The following is a 21087-nucleotide window of genomic DNA, read 5'->3' on the forward strand; positions in this document are numbered from 1 at the left end:
TAACCGGTGTTATACAAATTAAGGAGCTAAGCATGATAATAGACATAAATGCCCTTTTGCTTTATAAAGAAGAGTTTCAATGAGTTCTTTAATTTGCAACTAAGATAGTTAGGGATCGGATCGTGGTTGGCTCCCTATTATAAGATTAACTATTCTGGGATAATTTATCCATCATTACGTATATGGGACAACTTATTCGATCACTATGATAGAAATGATGGGTAAGTTATCTCAAACATAGCTACCAAACAACATAAGGAATTTTTATTCCAATACTATTATTTTAAATCCCTCATACCAAATGAGCTCTTAGAGTTCGATGAGCCAAAATTATTTAGCCTAATATATAGGTGTCAAATGGGTGAATTGGGTTGAATTTAGACGAGTTAAAATGAATTGAGCTGATAAATGAGTGGGTTAATAATTAACCCAAACTCAAACAAGTTGAGCAAATTATGATTTTATTAGTTAATTTTGTCACCTCAAATTGACAAGATCTAGCTTAATGACCCAAAAAGTGATATTTCCCTATACCCTTGAATGCAAAGAGATTAGGGTCTACATAAATGTAAAAGAAAAGAGTTCAAAGTTGATCTTGAACTTAGTGAATGAATTTGTTCTGCTATGGCCAACATAAGAACAACTCTTACCGTTACGCAAACATCTCACTTTTGCTCTTATTTTTCAATTCAACAAATGAATCCACACAAGGCATGTTATGTGTAGAAAAAAAAAACAACCAAAATCATCATCAACGTTGTTCTTGTCCGTTACCAGTCTGATCTGGGAATTTGGTTGCTTATCCTCCTGAGTAGATGATTAAGCAACCTAAATCTCGAGATAAGACACAGGAGTAACAACGATGAAGATTAAAATCCTAGTTGTATTCCCCACAAAACACACTTTATTTGAATCCTGTTAGCTTTGCTTGCTATATCAGTACAAGTCAGCTGAATACCGTGATTGATTGTGAAAAAAAAAGGCAAATGTATGAGGACCTTTTGTTGCAAACTCCAAAGGATATGTAGTTAAACAGTTTCACATAGTTGATAGGCAAAGTTGGACTTCTCCCCAAACAAATACATTCAACACTCTTTTTGCCCTTTCATACTCTGGAAAAGTAAAACTAAAAATTAAAATTTTGAGCAAACTCTACATTATCAGCAAATATTAAATGGCTTATTGGCACCACTGGATCTTGAAAGGAATAACAATCCATCTGGTTTATGACTGCCCCATTTGCAACATGATAATTGGTCTGCACACTTTTCTTTCCTTTCTGTACAACATGAATCCTGCTTCTGCAATCTTTAAGAGGTGCAGTGTTGGTATGTTCGCCTTGACAAGAGACGAGGAGTCTGATATCTTTACCATTGTCGCAATCTGAATAAATACATCCATATAAAATACATATATTTGGTTAATCTACACTAATATCCAGCACTACTATCCATTGTGCAATGCCCATTTATCCATGACCTCATGTTCTAGGGTTTTGCTAGAAATTTCCACAAATCCGTTTAAGATGAGAAAGCAACAACCTACTCTTCTTCAAAAGAATTCCTCGCATCGTCACATAAATAACATTTCCAAACAGGTTCAACCAATGCTCTTGCACGATGCAACTCCTGTCTTGCATCCTCATCATTACATGAGTCTTCTTCGAACTCCAGTTGAGGGTAGATCTTCTGGAGGGATGTCAACATTAACGTAAGTTCCTTCCACTCTCTTTCATCATGTCTGACTAGCTTAACACACACAAAATGCAGGAGCCCAAACACAAGATCAAAACTCTTTCTTTTAAGCCCAACCAGCACATTATTCAATATAGTCAGCCCAACTGCATCCAGCACATTATAGTTAGCTCTCAACAGCTGAACCATTAAATTCACAAGTTTCTTGAATGTTTTGAAGTCCCCCGTCTTAGAAATTCTACCAGGCTCCTCATCAGAATTTGTATCTTGCTGTTCAGCCAGCTCAGTCCTGGCTAATGTGGATACCCACAATGGAAGATCATCTTCTGGATTAAAGGAACTAGTTCTGCCTCCTGGAATCTTCTTCATCAGGTCTACAGATCCTAATGCCAGAATTAAATCAGGAACCCATGGTTTGACTGCAGGAAAAAGACGAACTGCATATCCATAGCCCAAGTGCTCTTCAATGGAAACATAAAGGTTTAACAATTCATTGGCAATGTCAAAAGCTCCCCATAGAGGTTGTGATGCCTCAGAGAAACTCTTGAGCGCTGCATTCATCAACTTGGCTACATATGTGAAGGAACTCTTCAGACAGAGATATATCTCTTTCAACATGTCTTCTGTAAATTGCAGCTCCTCATCAGAACTTCTCCTCAAATTTGAGATAATAAATTTCATGTTTTGCAGAGCAAAGGATAGGCATTCCTCCTGGCTTTTATGGAAAAGATCCATTGTATGAGCATCAGCAATGAACTTCAGCACTGCGGTTAGCATCTTGACCACATTTAATATCCTCTGTTGTTTAGTAAAATCAGATCCTGGATACATGTTGTATACATAGATCAATTCAGATCATGCATAGGCCAAAAAGAGGAGAAAGAACTAAACTGCCAAAAGGGTTGTAAGTTAAGACATAAATCTTGATGTTATACAGCAATTCCGCAGACAAGGTGGTTCAACAAACTAAAAAGTTCAAGCAGGGCCACATCCTGATCTAATGGAGCAGCTAAGATTTTTAACAACCTAAGAGTTCAAATGTTGGCCCACTAAGAACATAACAGTGGAAAGAAGAAACACTATGAACATTTTGCACTATTGAAACTTCCATACCATAGAGGTTACCTAAAGCAAACAGGACAACTCAAACTCCTTATCACAAACTGAGCCTAGTCTTTTCTTCAATAACATTCACCAGATATATCATAATAATCAAGGCAATGGGCAGCATTGACAACTAAGAAGCACCATTATTGATAGATCAAAAAGAATTAAATACTCATCACATTATAATCCCCACACATGAAAAGAAAGCTCTACTTTAAAATGCATCTCAAAAGGAAAACCAGATGGAAAGGAAAAGCTAACCATTACTGGTGAGGTCAGATATTTCACAAGATGGTGCTCTGAGTAGCTTATTTGTGCAGCGAAGAAGATGATGAATTGTCATTTCCAATGCAGTTCCCTGGAAGATAAGATGGAGCAAATTACCAAAAGATAAATAAGTGCCAAAACCAAATCTCCAATACGTAAAGGTAAAAGCAGTTGTGAAATGAACCTAAGTTGCTCGGATTGGGCGTCCGATACGGGTGCATATCTAGAGATCAGATCCTTCATGATCTAACTTTTAAGATTCGGGGGAACGAATTTAGATACGGATATGGGTGCGGGGATTCAGCTATAAATAATTCAAATATAAAAATTAGTCGTAAAAATATGCCTAAATTATGAAGCACTATTTGGAAGTAAGGGAATGCACATATATTTGAGAGCACATTTGAATTTGTAATCATGATTAAGTACAAGTAATAATATCTCAAATGGTCACTCAACTTTGAATATTTCACTTAGAATGCCACTCAACTCTATTTTATGACTCAAAAGTCACTCAACTTCGTTTTATAACTCAACTTATTGGTATTTCACTTAGAAAGTCACTCAACCAATAAAAATAATTTTTTTCTTTAAATTATGTTGAAATGTAATTTATTTCAAACCAGATTTTTAAGAAACAACAAAATATCCATTTCAATTATTTTATCGAGAACCCACTCCAATTATTTAATCATAAATTCCTTGAAAAACGCACAACAACAATTGGCAAAAATTCTTTCCTTTTTTGTTCTAGTATTTTCTTCATTTACTTTCCTCTTATGTCGACAAAATTCCTTTTTCCTTTACTTTCTAGTGTCTTTATCTTTTTTTGTTTCTTTACATCGAAAAATTCTTATTCTTTTTATGAATTTAAAATTTTAATACAACACATTTTTCTAGTATGTTACAAATTTGATTGGTGAAGTGAAACAAGTCAGATAAAATAATTTATATTGGCATCTTATTATTTCTTTAAAAATTTTAATATAAAAATTACTTTGCAACAAAATTTAATTGAAAAAATCATTAAATTGGTTAGGTGACTTTCTAAGTGAAATACTATTAGTTGAGTTACTTTTGAGTTATAAAATAAAGTTGAGAGACTTTTTTGTTTGATGACAAGGGAAACCCGTAGCCGCTACCCTTTTGGGTGCGCACAGGGTAAAACCCCCGCTCTTATGCAATAACTCGCAAACCACATAGGAGAGGTAACCCGCACTAGGCAAGCCTGGAGCGACGAGCTCGACCTAGAAGGCAAACCCCTTGCTTTCACTGGCAAGGGGTTTTGAACTTGAGACCTCCAACATGGAAGTCCCAAGTAAAGTTGAGCGACTTTCTAAGTGAACTACTCTAAGTTGAATGCCTTTTGGGTTATAAAACAAAGTTGAGTGACTTTCTAAGTGCACCATCAAAATTGAGTGACCGTCCGAGATATTAACTCTTAAGTACAAATGCATCTCCCTATTGTTTATTATTAAGTTAGAATCAGAAATCATTGTATCTATTCAAATTTCTCTATCGATTTTGGTCAAAGTACCCAAAATCTTTTGACTATAGCCGGTATGAATCTCACATCCACACCCACACCCACGTTGTGTCGACCCACTGGAAGTGAAGAGTCCGCACAACTTAGAGCCTCTTTGGATTGGTTTATTTTAGGTACTTTTAAGCCCAAATAGCTTTTTAAGTAGTTTTGTAGTAATTAGGTAAAAAAAGTGTTTATAAGCACGTGTTTTAAACCCAAAATAACATAAATAACTCTTCAGGATGGCCTAGTGGTTAAGGCTTGTGACTTTCATATTGAAGGTCTCAAGTTCGAAACCCCTTGCCAACAAAAGCAAGGGGTTTGCCTCTGGGTCAAGTTCATTCCACCAAGCTTGCCTAATGAGGTTTCCTTAATTATGAAGTTAATGAACTATTGCATAGGAGCAGGGGTTTTACCCTATGTGCACCCAAAGGGTAGCAACTGCGGGCTTTTCTTGTAAGAATTTTTTTAACATAAATAAGCCAAAAGCCATTAGTAGAAATTTCTAACTTATGTCTTTTGCCTTATAAGTCATAAGTCAAAAGTCAATCCAAACAGGCTATTAGTATTGAACTAACAAACTAACAAGAAAATTTAACCTATAGCAGGAAGATTTTCACCAAGAAGAAAACTCCAAACAGTGCTACCACAAAATAATCTCCATAAACATGAACAGCAATTCATAAATAAAGTTACACATTGATATTATTTTGGTTCAATAATTTAAATCAATAATATCTCTAAGAATATTAATATATGCTGCATAGATAACATAATTGGAAGCCTTGAAAGGTTGAAACCAATCAATTTAAGACAATTACTTTTGCATCTATAGAACCTAACTGTAACAGAAAACAGAATATTTCTGCATCCAGAAACAGGTCATTGAAATCCTAAAGGAAACATAAATATGAGATCTGTTGCGCCAGCCGCCAACAAATAATATCTCAATTATTTCGCTGCAAAAGTTTGGTGCCTCCTTATCCCTTAAGCCTAGTACAATTATATGAACCCCTTCGATACCGAGGATGCACAGAAGACGGAACTCTGTTTTAAATAAAAGATTAACAAAAAAAGAGTAAAACTGGTTTTGATCTTTTGAACATAGTATTGGAAGTTGAAGCAGCGAGCAATAGAAAAACACCACTCACCTCTGATGTTTCATTTGCAGATTCCATTCTACGCTTCCTCTTGTTGACATTTTTGCCTCCACCGAAGTTGTTCTCCTGCAAAGATCTGTGAAGAGCAAGAGCTGTGTATGCCAAAATTGGGGACACACTCATATATTCACATTGTGTACATTGTAAAATGCTAACTTCAGAGATGGCCTTCAAAGAAAGGAGTATAGTTTCTAAGTTTCCACTCTGTAGAAGAGCAGTCCTTGTATTTTCAGACAAAAGGAGGTCCTTAATCTGCCAAGCCACTCCTATAGCAATTTCGTACTCCTCCTTGAAGCTACATTTAACCTTATTGGACATCTTTTTCTCCCTCAGATTCTTTGATTTAGAGGAGAGCTTGACGGAGGACTTATTCTTTACCCCTTTAGTTGATGGAACACTAAAGTTTACCAGTTCCGTCCCAAATATCTCGTGGCACTGAGATGCTGTTCTTTGCAGATGCCTAGCTAGATTTTCAAACATCTCATCCAACCAATTGCAAGATAGCATCATTTTGTGAACAGACCTCACCTCAGCCTGCTTTTCTAAAGAATTGGATAAATCTCCACAATTAGTTACCAAGGTCAAGCAGTCATTGAAAAGGCCATCCACTGCATCTGGACAGACACTTGAAATAATGTTACAGACAGAGACCTGGGCACATGCTGAGGTTGCAGCAGCAAACAAGTGCTTCAGTCTTTCACCAGACAATTCCTCTTTAAGTTTAGTCTGATAAGACCCGTCATGTACAAGATAGATACAGAGATGGGAAGCTGCAATGATTGAACCATCAATCTGCTCCGCCTCCAATTTGCCAGATGATATAATCAAACTGATGAGGTTTTTCAAGAGTTCCATCCATGACTGCATCGAGGTTCCTTCTGATACGGCAAATTCACAGAACCTTGCACCAGCCAAAGGAGACCTTTTTATAAGTGTGACACAGCGATTGCATGCTTCTTTCAGGTTTACTTTTGAGGGGAAGTATGACGGAAGGAGAAGCTTAGTGATTTTCTGACCAATCATTGGTTGATCATTTGCAAGTGTAGACAACAACAGGTCTATATGCACAACCTGCATAAGAAAATGTTAAATTGACATGAGCAGAAACTCAATTATCCAGGCTTGTGTATGTTTTAGGTTATACAGTTCAGACCATACCTTGTGAAACTGAAATTTTCTTAACTCTGTTAAAGTGAGAAGGAGATCTACAACTGCAGCACGAACTGGAGGAGAAATATCATGAATCAAATGACCCATTCTTGGTAATAGTACTTTGAGGATCTCGTGAGAATGGGGGTTTCCAAGAAGGTATATCACAGCATTTACTGTTGACAACCTGACCTCAGGGCATGAGTCATGTATCATATGTTCAAAGATTTTGGTTAGAGATTTTGTGATTGTTGGTGAAGGGATAACTTCCCAAAACAAACGAAGAATGCGGCAACAACCTTCAACTGCTACAACCCGCACATCAGGACATTCATCCACAAGTAATTTATCCAGAAGAAAGAACTGCTTATCAAGGAGTGTGTCTTTCACCTCTTTTGTTGCATCAGGATCTTCAAGAGGGAATAGATCTAGAAATAAGTGCAATGAATTTTGTCGCACATTTGAGTTTGCAACCTACCAGAAAAGCAGAGGTGTTATAAGTCACAATTATTTGTAGGCATAAGACTGGATAAAAAAGTAGGGATGCCAAAAGGGAAAAAAAATACTAATGCTAAAGATATTATGCATTCTTTAACCAACCCCATTTGGTAATGTAGTAAGCATCAAAGAATTAGCATGTATGGAGAAGAACCTAATAAAGAGATGCATTGCCAATAGCTTCATTTAAGATTACACAAATAAATTCGAAGTGACTTCCACAATCCTAGAGGGCAATCTGAAAAAAAGAATTAGCATGTTGTATTCTTTTATTTTTAGTTGTCTTAAACAGAATATCTAAATTACCCCTTGATTATCTTATGGCCTCGGTTCGTTTTTGAGGGGGACACCTTTGAACTAGATAATTTTTTCATTTTCAGTAGTAGTTTTTATTTTTTAAAGAAAAAGACTCTGCCCAATAATGGATGAAGATAGCCCTTAGGAATTAGGTAGGGAACCTTAGACTTAGGCCCATTTGAATTCGAGGTGCAAGGTTTAGGAGCCAAATCAACTTAATGGTGCAAGTTTTGTTTTTAATTCAAAAACATGCTGTAAAAAAGTGAATGACTTCTATTGAGATACCTAGGCTCATTTTCTTGACTCTTGTGTGATTATATTGGCTTAGTATTGAACTCTTATTGTTGATTGCTTAATCGAGGTTTGATATGGATCTGCTTAAGTCAAACATGTGTCATGTGTGTATTAGAAATTTTGTGATATTTCGTGTTTGCACATTGATATCTAGAACTTTCCCCGCGTGTTTGCAAAGCAGAATGGTGAACGTTGATTTTAAGAGACTTTAATAGTCGTCTCTTAGATTAACCATACTTTTGTACTTCTACTTACCTACCCAGATGTGATATTCCTAATTAACCTTGTTGAGCTTTTATCCTATTTTGTTGGTAGCCACATCTGAAGGTTAATCCCTTGTTTCTAATTGAAATTATGTTTGGTCCCAAAACTCCTAAAGCACTTTGACTGAGAAATCAGAGTTTGAAAGGGAGTATGAATGAAATAAAAAGGGATAGTTGAAGATGGAAGCATGCAGAAAAACTAAGAGTGCAGTTTGAAATCCTTGAAATGACAGTTCTTTGGAAAATCAAGACGGAAACTGTAGATTGAGCTCATATATCTCATTATAAGAATTAGAAATGCAGAAAGTTCCGTGCTTTCAGCAAAGTTTTCTGGTTATTGAACTCAACCCCAATGAAACTAAGTGAATCAATGATGCAAGACACCTTATATCTGAATGGAGAAAACTTTTCTAGTAGAAATCTAGGGGAGGAAAATAAGTTAACAGTTGAGTATGATATACAAGAAGTGGAAGGGTATCATAGAACATGAGACCAAAGGTAAGACAGTTCCAACAGTTCCTGAAACTTGAAAATAAGGAGTAAAACTATGTCCAGTTACCTGCAAGGAGCGGAAAACAACAGGCTCAGCAAGACGAAAAATGAGCTTCTCAACTCCCTCTGTGGTTCTCTGATTAATAAACCCCCCTAAAACCCTTCTAATGGACACAGCAAGTACCGCTGAACTTGCATGTACACAGCTATCTATCATCCCCTGCAAGAAGCTATTCTCAATCTCATCCTTAGCCAGCCCTTCGGATACCTTCCATGCCCGAAAAACAATCTCCCCAAATGCCTCCAAGATAGACTTACGCCCGAATGGAATCTGTGATTTAAGCATAGCCAATGCCTCTTTCAGAAGCTGAACGCTCAAACCAAATGTAAATGCAATAAATTTCCTCCCATCCTCGGTCTTCAGAAACAGAGGCGAAATCACACAACGCATAATCAAATGCTTCAAATCCTCAATACTCTCATCCTCAAAATCCAACAACGTAAACGCCTCTCTTAACATATAAACCCTATGCACATCCACCTTCTTCTTCAATGTCAAAGCTCTCGACAACAGAAACGGCAATGCCTGAGAAATTAGAGTTTCTTTCCCATACAAACCGTCCTTCCACCACTCCTCACATAAATTAGCAATTTCAGATAACAAAACAGAATCAGACTCAAATAAAATCAAACAGTCATGTAACGCCCTAACCGCCGGCAATAATTCAGAATCCCTAAAAGCCTTTCTCGGATGAGAAACACAGAGAAACGAGATATAAACATATATACGAATACCCTCAACGATTAATTGCTTTGCATCATCCTTTTCTTGTTCATTCTTCTTGTTCCGGGCAGACCTACGGACCCTCTTCGTCGGCGGCGTTTGAGGAGATAAAACGACATCGGTTGAGTTGGAATCAGTTAGGGTTTTGTATCTCCTGATGGATTGAGAAATGGAGTGGTGGAGAGCGAGAGGAAGCGTAGTGGTGAGATCTGAAGAAGGACTGAGGGTGTGAATTAGGGTTTTGAGAGAGGGTTTAATGGATTTAAACCCTAGTTTTGCTGTTGAAGAAAGGAATTCTTCGGCTGAAGTTTGCAGAGAAGAACGAAGCCGCTTCTCCATTGAAGCGATGAAAAAGCTCGGAATTTTACCAGTGGCCTTTTCTTGATTTTGCGAGAGAGGAGAGGGAGAAGAATTAACAGTGAATTTTGAATTTGAAGAAAACGGGCATTGGCGCTTCAAGTGTATATTTGCCAAAGTATCAAGTTCCCAAATACAAATATTTGGGAATATTAAAAAATTAAAAATTATTTTAAATTTTTATATTTTATGAAAATAACTCATTATATATTAATTTCAACTAATATTTATTACTATCTCTTTAGAAATAGTTTGATAACTTAATTGAGTAATAAACTTGAGGGAAAAAAAAGAATAATTTGTGTTTAATGGATTATAATTATAATTGAATCAGTGACAAGTTTGAGTATGTAATTAATGTATTGTCTTGTCTATATTGTTATTTTGTTTTTGTTGATTGTTATCAATTATATTATGAGGCTATTTTTAAAGAAATACATTCATTATAAAATAATAAAATAAATTTATAGAATTTTAAATAATTTTTAGAACTTATGGCGTATAAATCATTTTTTTGAAATAGTCAATTTTTCTTATTTAGAGGAATTTTTAATATTTTTTAGAATTTATGGCGTATAAATCATTTTTTTGAAAAAAATTGGGGCCAAACACATGGTAGAACTTCAACAAAATCTTAATGCAAATACGATTTGCCAAGAATATTTGACAACTTGGGATCAAACGTTAACCTAGTTATTTTCATTTTTAGTTGTTTATTTTACCACATCAAGAAAAGGATAATTTATTTTTTTGTAATTATATTTCACTCTAATTATTTATTCTAAATTATTTCTCAAATAATGCATGTATATTCAACTAAAAATAAATAATTGTTACAAAATCATTTAATTTCGGATGTTTCAATTCTTTCCATCAACAACCTAACGTAATAAGCCTATTTAATGTAGTCTTAATGTTAAACTAACGTACAACAAATGAATGTAAACATGTGTTTTTTAAATCCTATAAAAATGTGTCCTTTACCCTTGTGAAATACACATCTTGATGATATCAAAGAATATTTCTACTTAATATTTTTCATTACCATTTGTCTTACCTCCTTGTTTAGTATTATTGTGTTTGGTCTCATTTTACAACACATTATCTGCACGAATCTTTAACCAATTAAGACCTACTTAATTCGAAATTGTTTATTTTCTTAAAAGTTGATCAATTTTCTTTCTAAGTCAGATATACATTTATATATTTATAACATATCTAATAGGACGTACATAAGTCTTTGATCAATGATTTAATTACTGCATACATAACATGCTTTTGGTTTTAGTATGATACTTTACTAGGCATAATAATCAACATGTTTCAGGTTTATATTTTTATGTTGTTTATATGCTACTACTTTATAACTCTAAATTAAATACTAAAACATGTGAAAACATGCTAGTTAGAATAATTTTCTTGTCATAAATTTATGATAAATATTGCTGTCATATAGAAAAACATTATTGTATTAAATATGACTTGAAACTCTTACAAAAAATGATGTTAATATCAACTGAAACAAATAATAAATATTGTAGAACAAATAAAATTACATATTAGGCCAAATACATACGCAGGTCCCTAAAGTTGTTCGCGCTTTTCTCCCAGGTACCTCAACTAACCCAAATTCCTATTGAATCCTTTAACCCCCTATAATTTGATCATTTTAACTATTCTTGGCTGATGTGGAGCCAAATTTCAATAAATTATTTTTGGTAATTGAGCGCGTGAGATTAACCTTCCCCACGTGGAAATTTTGACCAATACACTCCAACCCAATTACACGTCAGTGCTACATATTAAATCATCAAACCTAAAAACCAATTTCCCCCCAAAACACTTATAACCCGTTTCTAAACGAGAAAACCCTAAGAATCTATCCCTTTCAATGACTTTTACAGCTGAAATTTTTAGATTTTAAAGTGATTTCGAGTGTTTTGTTGAAGGAATCATCGAAGATTACAGGCGATTTTGGAGTTCATTTGCGATTTTCGAGTTGACGAGTGTGAGGTAAGTTCATTCCCTAATTTCTATGTAATTTTTATTGTTGTAGTGGTTGTGTGTTTTTAATATATGTGTTTAGCCTGTGTTTTTTATTGATATATACTGAGTTTTAGTATCAATGTGGTTGTTGTTGTGAATATCTGGATAAAGTTAGGATTTTTTGGTTTTTATTGTTCATAACGTGTCAGAAAAAATTTTGGGGCCTTGTTTCAGGGAATCTTATGGACGCCATTATTATAACTCGTTTTCATCATGGTGGTAAGTTTATTCAGGACAAAACTGGAATTACTTATAAAGGGGAAGCCGAGGTGGAATATGTTAATATCGACAAGGACCACTTCTCAATAGTCGAGTTACTTTTTTACACTAAACAATTGGGGTATATTACTGTTGGTGGGTTTTGTGTTAAAGATTCACAAAAAATGGTTTTATTGATGTGGACACTGATTTCACTTTAGTAAATCTCATCAAAGACCTAAAAGATGGTGACTTTTTAGACCTTTATGTGAAGCATGTGGTGGATGATGTAGAAGTGGTTATAACGGGTTTGCTTTGTGGGTATGTCATTGAAGAAGACTCAGAAGATATAAATGTGACTGCAAGTGAAGGGTTGAATCATGAGGCTGAATCTGAAAATGTTAATGTGGAAGTTGAGCCATGGGATATATCAGATCTAGACGTGGAATGGACTGAATCAAATAAAGAAAGAAGTGATGACTCTCAAGAGGATGCTATTCCTGATGAGGATGACTCTTAGGTTGATGAAGAATTAAGATCTCTTAGAAATAAAGGAGAAACAAAGTGAAAAAGAAAAAATTTACTCAAACTGAGGAAATAAAGCTTGGAAACTGGTATTGATAGAGGCTTTGAAAACATAGGAAGGAATAAGGCTGCTAGATACATTGGAAGACTAGGGGGTGATGAGAAATATATAGATAGCTCAGAATTGGACAGTGAAGACAGTAGGGATGAATTGGATCCAGAATTTGTGAAGGGTGTTGATTTACCAAAAAGAAGAAAAAGTAAAAAGGTAAAATTTTGATCCTGATTGTGTTGTAACAATTTTTGAGCTTGGTATGGTATTTGAAAGTGCTGAACAATTTAGAAAAGCTGTTGCAGACTATTCTTGTGAATATAAAACTAGGTTAAAATTGAAGCCTAATGACAAAAAAAGAGTTAGAGTTAAATGTGAGGACAAGAAATGTAAATGGTTGCTGTTTGCTAGTATAGATAAAGATTCTGGTGATTTTGTTGTCAAAAATTATTATCTTGTGCATGTATGTCCTCAGTCAGCCAAGAACAAATTGTGTACATCTAAGTTTGTTGCAGAAAAGTTCAAGGATGAAATTTACCTGTCAACCATATATAAGATTATGGGAAATTCAGGAATTGGTGAGAAAAAAATTTGGGTTGTATGTTGGAAGAACTGTTTGTCATAGGGCAAAAAAGAGGATTATCAAGGAGTTCTTAGGTGATTGGAAGATGAAATTTTCAAGATTGTGTGATTATGCAGACATGATTAAACATACTAATCCTGGTACTTCCTGTTGGTGAGGACAGATAGAGAGTCTCAGCCAGGAAAAACTTTGTTTGTTTACTTCTATGTTTGCTTTGATACATTGAAGAGGGGTTGGTTGGAAGGATGCAGAAAAATTATTGGTTTTGATGGATGTTTTCTTAAGGGTTCTTGCAAGGGAGAATTGTTGGTTGCTGTTGGTAGAAATGGAAATCAACAGATGTTTCCAATCACATGGGCTGCTGTTGACACAGAGACAAAACATAGTTGGAGTTTTTTTCTCAAGTACTTGATAAAAGATCTGAACTTAGGCACAGGACATGGACTGACTGTTATGTCAGATATGCAGAAGGTTAGATGGTTTTTGTATTGTATCATGTTCTTTTATTTTTTATTTTCTTGTGTTGCTAATACTTTTTAATGTTTGTGCTACAACTGTTTACATAGGGCCTTGTACCAACTTTATGTGCGTTGCTACCAGATAGTGAGAAGAGAAGGTATATTAGACATATCTGGTCCAACTGGCATCAATTATGGAGTGGTGAAGAAAGAAGGAAACAGTTCTGGAGAAGTGCTAAATCAAGTTTTGAAGTGAAGTTTGAAGATGAGATGGATAAACTCAACAAATTAGGTAATAAAATTTGTGAGGACTTGTTGCATTATGAAAAAACTACTTGGTGCAAAGCATATTTTAAAGAGCATTCTAAGTGTGACATTGTTGAAAACAATATATGTGAAACTTTTAATTCTTGGATACTAGTTGCTAGACATAAGGCTATCATAACTATGTTGGAGGAGATTAGGCACAAGATAATGAACAGAAATATTGCAATGAGGCAATTTGCTGAAACTTGGATCTCAAATATATCTCCTATGGCTAGACTAGTACTTGAAGAGAACATAGATCTTGCTAGATTTTGTGAAGTTAGATTCAATGGTGATATTGGGTATGAAATCTTAGATGGTCAGTACAAACATATTGTTTATATAAGGAAGAAGACATGTACATGTAGAACATGACAATTGAGGGGCATACCATGTCAACATGTTGTGCTTGCATATCAGCACAAAGGCATAGAACCTGAACATGAAGTGGTACATTGGTATAGGAAAGAGACTTTTTTGAAGGCTGATAACCATTTTCTACAGCCAATACCAAACATGAAAATGTGGCCTCACACAAGTGGTGTAGTGATTGAACCTCCTGAACCAAAAGTCATGCCTGGTAGGCCACCAAAGTGTAGAAGAAAGGCAAAGAATGAGCCTAGGAAAGAGTATGGAAAGTTGATCAAAAGAGGAGTAAAAATGACCTATTCCCTGTGTCATCAAGTAGGCCACAACAAAAAATCTTGTCCAACATTGGTAAGTTATTATTCTCTTCTAATACATCTACAATAAGCTTCAATTATTTACAATAATCAATTATTGTTACTGTATTAATAGGCTAGAATGGGACAACCTAGAGGCTACCCAAACAGGCAACCAAGCTCAAGCCAACCACCAATGTCTAGCCAATCATCAAGCTCAAGCCAGCCACCATTGTTTAGCCAACCATCAAGCTCAAGCCAGCCACCACTTTTTATAGACCATCAAGCTCAAGTCAGCCACTAGTATTCAATCATCAAGGCAGTTCTATGTGTTTTGATTCTTCAGCTGTTAGAAGAGAGCAACAACCTGCTAAAAGCAGAGGCACTGAGAGAGGCACTAGGAGAGGTACTGGCACTGGCAGAGAAATTGAAAGAGGCACTGGTAGAGACATTGGAGGTGTATCAAGTCAGCAACCTGATCAACCAAGGGTTGTGGAAGCTTCAATATCAACAGGAAGACAAAAGAGGACCAAGACTATAGGATTTGGCATCTATACAAATGCAAGTGGTAGTCAAACCTTTAATGTAAGTGTATACACAATTTTGTTCACTTCTTACTCTACTATATAAAGTCTCATTTTAAGATATTTCTATGCAACCTGGTACTTCAGGAGAAAAAGCTATCAATCCGAGAGTTTATAAGGATATATCTCCAACAAATATTGATATTGGTTATAAGCCTCGAGGACTCGAGTGGAATGGTGGAGATGCTGTCACTGGTTCACAGTTGCAACGAATCACCCAGTCAAGGAAAAACAAGCGTGGAACATCTAGTGCACCAAAGAATGCCTAATTTATGTAGAAAAGTCACTTTTTGGTTGTGTAATTAGCAGCAGAAATTTGTATTGACTGCTTTGAAATTTAGAGCTCACTAGAGCAAATTAATGGCATGAATGATCAATTTTTATTGCTTTTGAGGCACATATCTTCATTCCTTCAATTAAATCATTACAATAAAAACACAAGGCATTTACAATAGAAAAACCGATCAAAATTGCACAATCTACTATACATACTTTTATGAAGGAATCTAATAGAAGACAAATGAACCAACTAAGATCATTTTGTTACACAAATCCAAGTAGCCAATATCACCCCTACGATAATGCATATCATTTATACTTTTCTTGATCAATTCCTCTCCAATTCGTATGTTTTGACTCTTTTCAACAAGCCCCATATCACCCTCCTAGCTTGAGCAGGCATTTCATCATCATACCATCAAAAATATTCACATTCACCTCGTGCCTACAAAATTAAAGAAAAAATTTGAATTATAAATAAGGTGATTCTTTACTATATTGGACAAAAAAATGAATTTGATTTACCTTTGAAGTTTTGCAACAAAGGAACCTACGTCCAAGATTGGATTGCGTCCATGAGGTCTTCATTTCCACAACGTTTCCACATTGACATAGTACCTTCGCAGTTGAAGAAGAAGAAATCGCTGAAGAAGATAAATTCGACATTGGAACTTGATGATTAAGAAGAAATCAATGAAAAAGAGATATAATATAATGAGCTAAAGAGGAGAAATAATGATGAAGAGAAACAAAAGAGGAGAAATAAGGGAAGAATGGGAGAAATTAGGGTTAAAAGGGGGAAGAAGATCGTTGGTGGGTGGTTCAAGATCCACATCAGCGCTTTTAAAGTGTCTGCACGTGCTTAAAGGACGTGACATCACGTTTGGCTCCACATCAGCCAAGAATATTTAAAAGAATCAAATTATAGGGGGTTAAAGGATTCAATAGGAATCTGGGTTAGTTGAGGTACCTGGGGGAAAAGCGCGAACAACTTTAGGGACCTACATATGATTTTTGGCCTACATATTATAGCTACTGTTTCAATACTTCATGAGTTTACATGTTTTTGAGACATTCAATATGCATGAATTTAACATATAATATACTTTATAATCATGTTATACTTTATTATTTGAACATTAATTTACCATTTATTATAAAGAAATAAACATCATAATATTAATTCAATTATTTTATGATAGTTTTCATCAGGTCAAATTTGTCAAAATTTGAATTTATGGCACTTGATATTTCTGAAAAGAACTATTTATCATGGATATTTGATGATGAAATTCACCTTACTGCTTGGATCTTGTTGATAGTATAATCGAAGGAAATAAAGCATCAGCGGGGCTATGATTTTCCTTCATCATTATCTTGATGAAAACCAAAAGGTTGAATACTTGACAATAAAAGACCAACTTGAATTGTGGATAGCCTTGAAATGGAGGTAAGAAGACTTTAAGGTAACAGTATTGCAGGACTTGTCATGAGTGGATGTACTTACGGTTTCAAGATTATAAAATCGTAATTGAACACTTTCCAATTGAAATTATATGGGGAAACTATAAAAGATGAGAACATGTTGGAAAAGACACTAACTACTTTTCATGCCTCCAATATGATACTATCGCAACAATACTCTGAATTGACCGCATGTCTTCTAGTGGTTGAGCATCATAATGACCTTTCAATGTGAAATCATGAAACTCGTCCCACTGAAAGTGCATTTTCACCGAAAGCACACGAGGTAGAAGAATGGTAATCATTGAGGTGATAGTCATAACAAAAGGCAAAATAATATGGATTCTAAAAATCTTCTTTCTAAAGAAAGGGCGACTACTGTTATCGTTGTGACCTTAAAGGTCATTAAAAATAAATATCGGGCACCTGATTTTGTCAGGCTTATCAAAATTCCTTCAAAGGAAAAAAAAAGTAAAGACGGCGCTTCCTCTTCTAATATCCGAGTGGAGTCACATTTGACTCTCAAAGATAATGTTAAGGCGGGGTCTTCTAAAAAGTATAATGGAAATGTTGAGTAAAATTTAGCATTGAAAGATGATGCTTTTGATGGGCTCGATAATATTACTCATCTAGAAGATGAAGACTTCTTTGGGGGCCGCAATTGAAGATTGATAATTGAACTGAAAAATGTATAATGTTGTTATGTGATTTAAATGTCTTGCTTAAAGTTCTTTGTACTTAAATTTTTTCTGTTAAATTTTGTACTTCTTATTATGTATTTTATTTTTACTAAGATAAATAAAAAATTCAGTCTTCAGTTGGATCCAAGATGGGTAATGAAAATATGTGTCATTTGGACAGTGCCACAACTCGTACGATTCTAAGAGAAAAGAAATATTTCTCTCATTTAATTATGAAAAAAACGTATATTAATACAATATCCGGTAGTACAAAATTGATTCAGGGCTCTAAAAAAGCATCGTTATTACTATTCGGAGAGACATTATTGATAATCGATAATGTATTGTATTGTAGTAAGTCTCAAAGAAACTTATTAAATTTAAACGTTATTTGCCAAAATGACTATCATGTTGATATCGCATATGAATAAAAAATTAAATATCTTTATATTACTATAATAAATGATCACGAATATGTATAATATTTACGTCATAAAAGTAAGGTTAAAATATTTTCACATTTTATACTACTTTTGTGTTTGACTGTCATTTGTTAGTAAGCATGTTAATATATTTTTAAAATTAAAAATAATTTAAATTGTTCTTACGCATTAATGAATCTTAAAATATAACAGATCATTGATAGCTTATATAGAAAATTATTTTGAGAAATCAGCTTGTGGTGGCTGGTATCAATTTTTGAAGATGAATTTTGTTAAAAAATATTTATGAAATTGATTATTTTTCAATTTTTTAAAGATCGATTTATGACATAGTGAATAGTAGTAATTATTTTTGTATATATAGAAAAAATAGTAAATTGTTTTTATAAGATATTTTTGGTCAAATTGTGAAAATTTACGTTCAAATCTTTTCTTTAAAAGATAAGCAATGCTTATTTAATAGGACATCATTTTTAAGTACAATAAATATGAAGAATTCGTATATTTATCATGTTGAATTAATTTATTAGAAATAGCAAATAAATCATAAATTAAAGCACTAATAATTTTGTCATGTAATTTGGTTATTAGTATAGGTAAAAATATGAAATCACCAGTCAAAAAATTATTAAACTATAATGATGAATAAAATTGAAAGAATATTTCATAATTATATAATTTGTCTAAAAAAGATGTGATTGTTGGAAACATATTCACCATATTGTGTAAAGGCACACAATTTAAAGTGGATAGTTTTTTTAATTTTTCTTTTCTAATTAAAAAGACGTGTTAGAATACTTATTAAAAAATAATATTGTTAGCTCTAATTGTAAAGATATTTTGAGGCTTATACTTCTATGATATAATTATTTTACATTTTCAAGAATTTCAAATAAAGTAAGTTATAACTTATATTTTCAAAAATCTTACTAATATATTTTTTTAAAGTTAGAATTGTAAATATTGGTCTATGATATTATAAAATGTCATTCTCTTTCAATTGGATACAAAATGATTTTTAAAAAAAATAAGTCTATAAAAAATTAAAACGACAGTTTATGAGAATAAACAACTCAACAAATTTGAAGAGTCCATATGTTAATTTTATTGAATTAGTTTATCAAAATAGTCATATATTTCATGAATTGAAATACCAATAATTTTAGTATGCATCTTTTTTTAAAATATAAATTAAAATATGAAGTTACCTGAAGAAAAATCAGTGTGTTACTAAATTGTATAACATATCGTCAAAAGTTTCATGATTATTGAAATAATCTTTGTCATAATTGTGAAAATGTTTTGAAACTCATATTATTATGATGTAAATATCACACATATTCACTGAATTTATATATTCACCGAAAAAACTATGATTATTGAAATCATTTTCATTGCAGTCTTTCAAGCCACACGATTTGTAATGAATGAAAAAGTATATTTTTTCAGTTCAATAAATAATTGAACATGTTTAATAAAAAATGACATTTAGACACAAATATGAAAATATTCTGAAAATCCTATTTTTATGATGTTTTTTTGTTATATGTATTCATGAATCTTAAATATAATACTGTGTTCATTATTTAACTTTCTTTTTTCTGAATCTTTTTCACATATTTTTTTCAAGTTAAATTATAAATATTGCTAATACCATATTTGAGAGAATTATTGTCTTTCAATTTAATGGAAACTAATCTAAGAAAACAAATCCACCAACATGTTTAAAGATTATTTCTAAACATGAATTTTTTAGATTTAAATCAAGAATCAATTCAATAAATTTGATTTAATATACATCTTCTCTAAAAACTTGACATTATATTAATTTAACTTATAAGCTAAAAATTATATTAACAACTCAAATCTACTAAAAAATTGCGACAATTTTAACACAAAACATTGTTACTGAAATGATTATAGGTTGAATCGACTAAATATTTTTATCTAGTCGATCCATTTCGACTTTTAGTCGGTTAAAAGCGGATAAACATCACATAACTTGATTAGTCCCTTTCAAATTATAAAAAAAAAGATCGAACTCATAAACAGATCCCTAAACTTATTGGATTTTTCTCCTCAGGTACCTCAACTATGCCATTTTTCTATTAAATCATTGAACCACACATAATTTGTTCCTTTTAAACATTGTTGGCCGATTTTGATAGACTTTTCTATTGTAAATGCATTCAATTGTGTTCGTATTGTAATGATTTTGATTGAAGAAATGAAGACAAACTGTGTGTTAGTCTCATTTGTTTTCTAATGTGTTCAAATAACTTGAAGTAAAACACAATTATTCTCGAACATTTTCATTATCATTTGAACTAACGAGTTATGGAATAACATATATATCATCTCTATCAATATCCTCACAAAATCTGGTTCCACATCAACCAACCGTGTTTAAAAAAAACAAATTATGAGTGGTTCAATGATGCAATAGAAAAGTAGAATGAGCTACTTGTGGAAAAAAATCAACAAGTTTAAAAATCTGTTTATGTATTTGGCCTAAATAAAAATTAGTCCACTAAACAAAATCGAAAACCAACATGCATGAACACATAAAAACTTTCTATCATTGAGAAATAGAAATTCAACTTATTAAACAATTTCATGCTTTCTAGTATGAAATGAGTTAATTATTCACTTTGATATGTTATTGAACAAAAACAGTGATGAAGAATTTCGATTTTCGGGAAGTATCGTGATCATGCAATAAGAAGGTATATAACATTAATAAATTTCTTTTCTTTTCTCCAGTTTCTTCTTCGGCTCCTCCTAGACTTTCTCCTGTTCGCTTCTAGGGTTAGTATTTTCTCATCGATTTTTTTTCTTGATGTGTTTGTTTAAATTTGCAAAATATGAACACCTTTATGGGTTTGATCTGTTTTTTTGGTTACTGAATGATTTGTCTATA

At 33.3% G+C, this 21087-nt stretch overlaps 2 protein-coding genes and 1 pseudogene across 2 annotated transcripts; 2 read left to right on the forward strand and 1 right to left on the reverse strand.

Annotated features, from left to right (window-relative positions):
- Positions 1-963: 963 nt before the first annotated feature.
- Positions 964-10000, reverse strand: LOC107012625. Its single transcript, XM_015212508.2, has 5 exons — positions 8814-10000; positions 6912-7376; positions 5745-6824; positions 3063-3159; positions 964-2515 (listed from the first exon to the last, which is right to left on the reverse strand). The coding sequence occupies exons 1-5, from the start codon at positions 9867-9869 to the stop codon at positions 1542-1544; spliced, it is 3672 nt and encodes a 1223-aa protein (XP_015067994.1). The 5' UTR covers positions 9870-10000; the 3' UTR covers positions 964-1541.
- Positions 10001-12970: 2970 nt separating this feature from the next.
- LOC114076391 lies at positions 12971-14430 on the forward strand. Its single transcript, XM_027915329.1, has 3 exons — positions 12971-13286; positions 13455-13762; positions 13858-14430. The coding sequence occupies exons 1-3, from the start codon at positions 12971-12973 to the stop codon at positions 14428-14430; spliced, it is 1197 nt and encodes a 398-aa protein (XP_027771130.1).
- Positions 14431-14855: 425 nt separating this feature from the next.
- LOC114076394 lies at positions 14856-15621 on the forward strand (annotated as a pseudogene).
- Positions 15622-21087: the final 5466 nt, after the last annotated feature.

The sequence above is a fragment of the Solanum pennellii genome, chromosome 3, assembly GCF_001406875.1.
Source record: "Solanum pennellii chromosome 3, SPENNV200".
Taxonomy (NCBI): Eukaryota; Viridiplantae; Streptophyta; class Magnoliopsida; order Solanales; family Solanaceae; genus Solanum; species Solanum pennellii.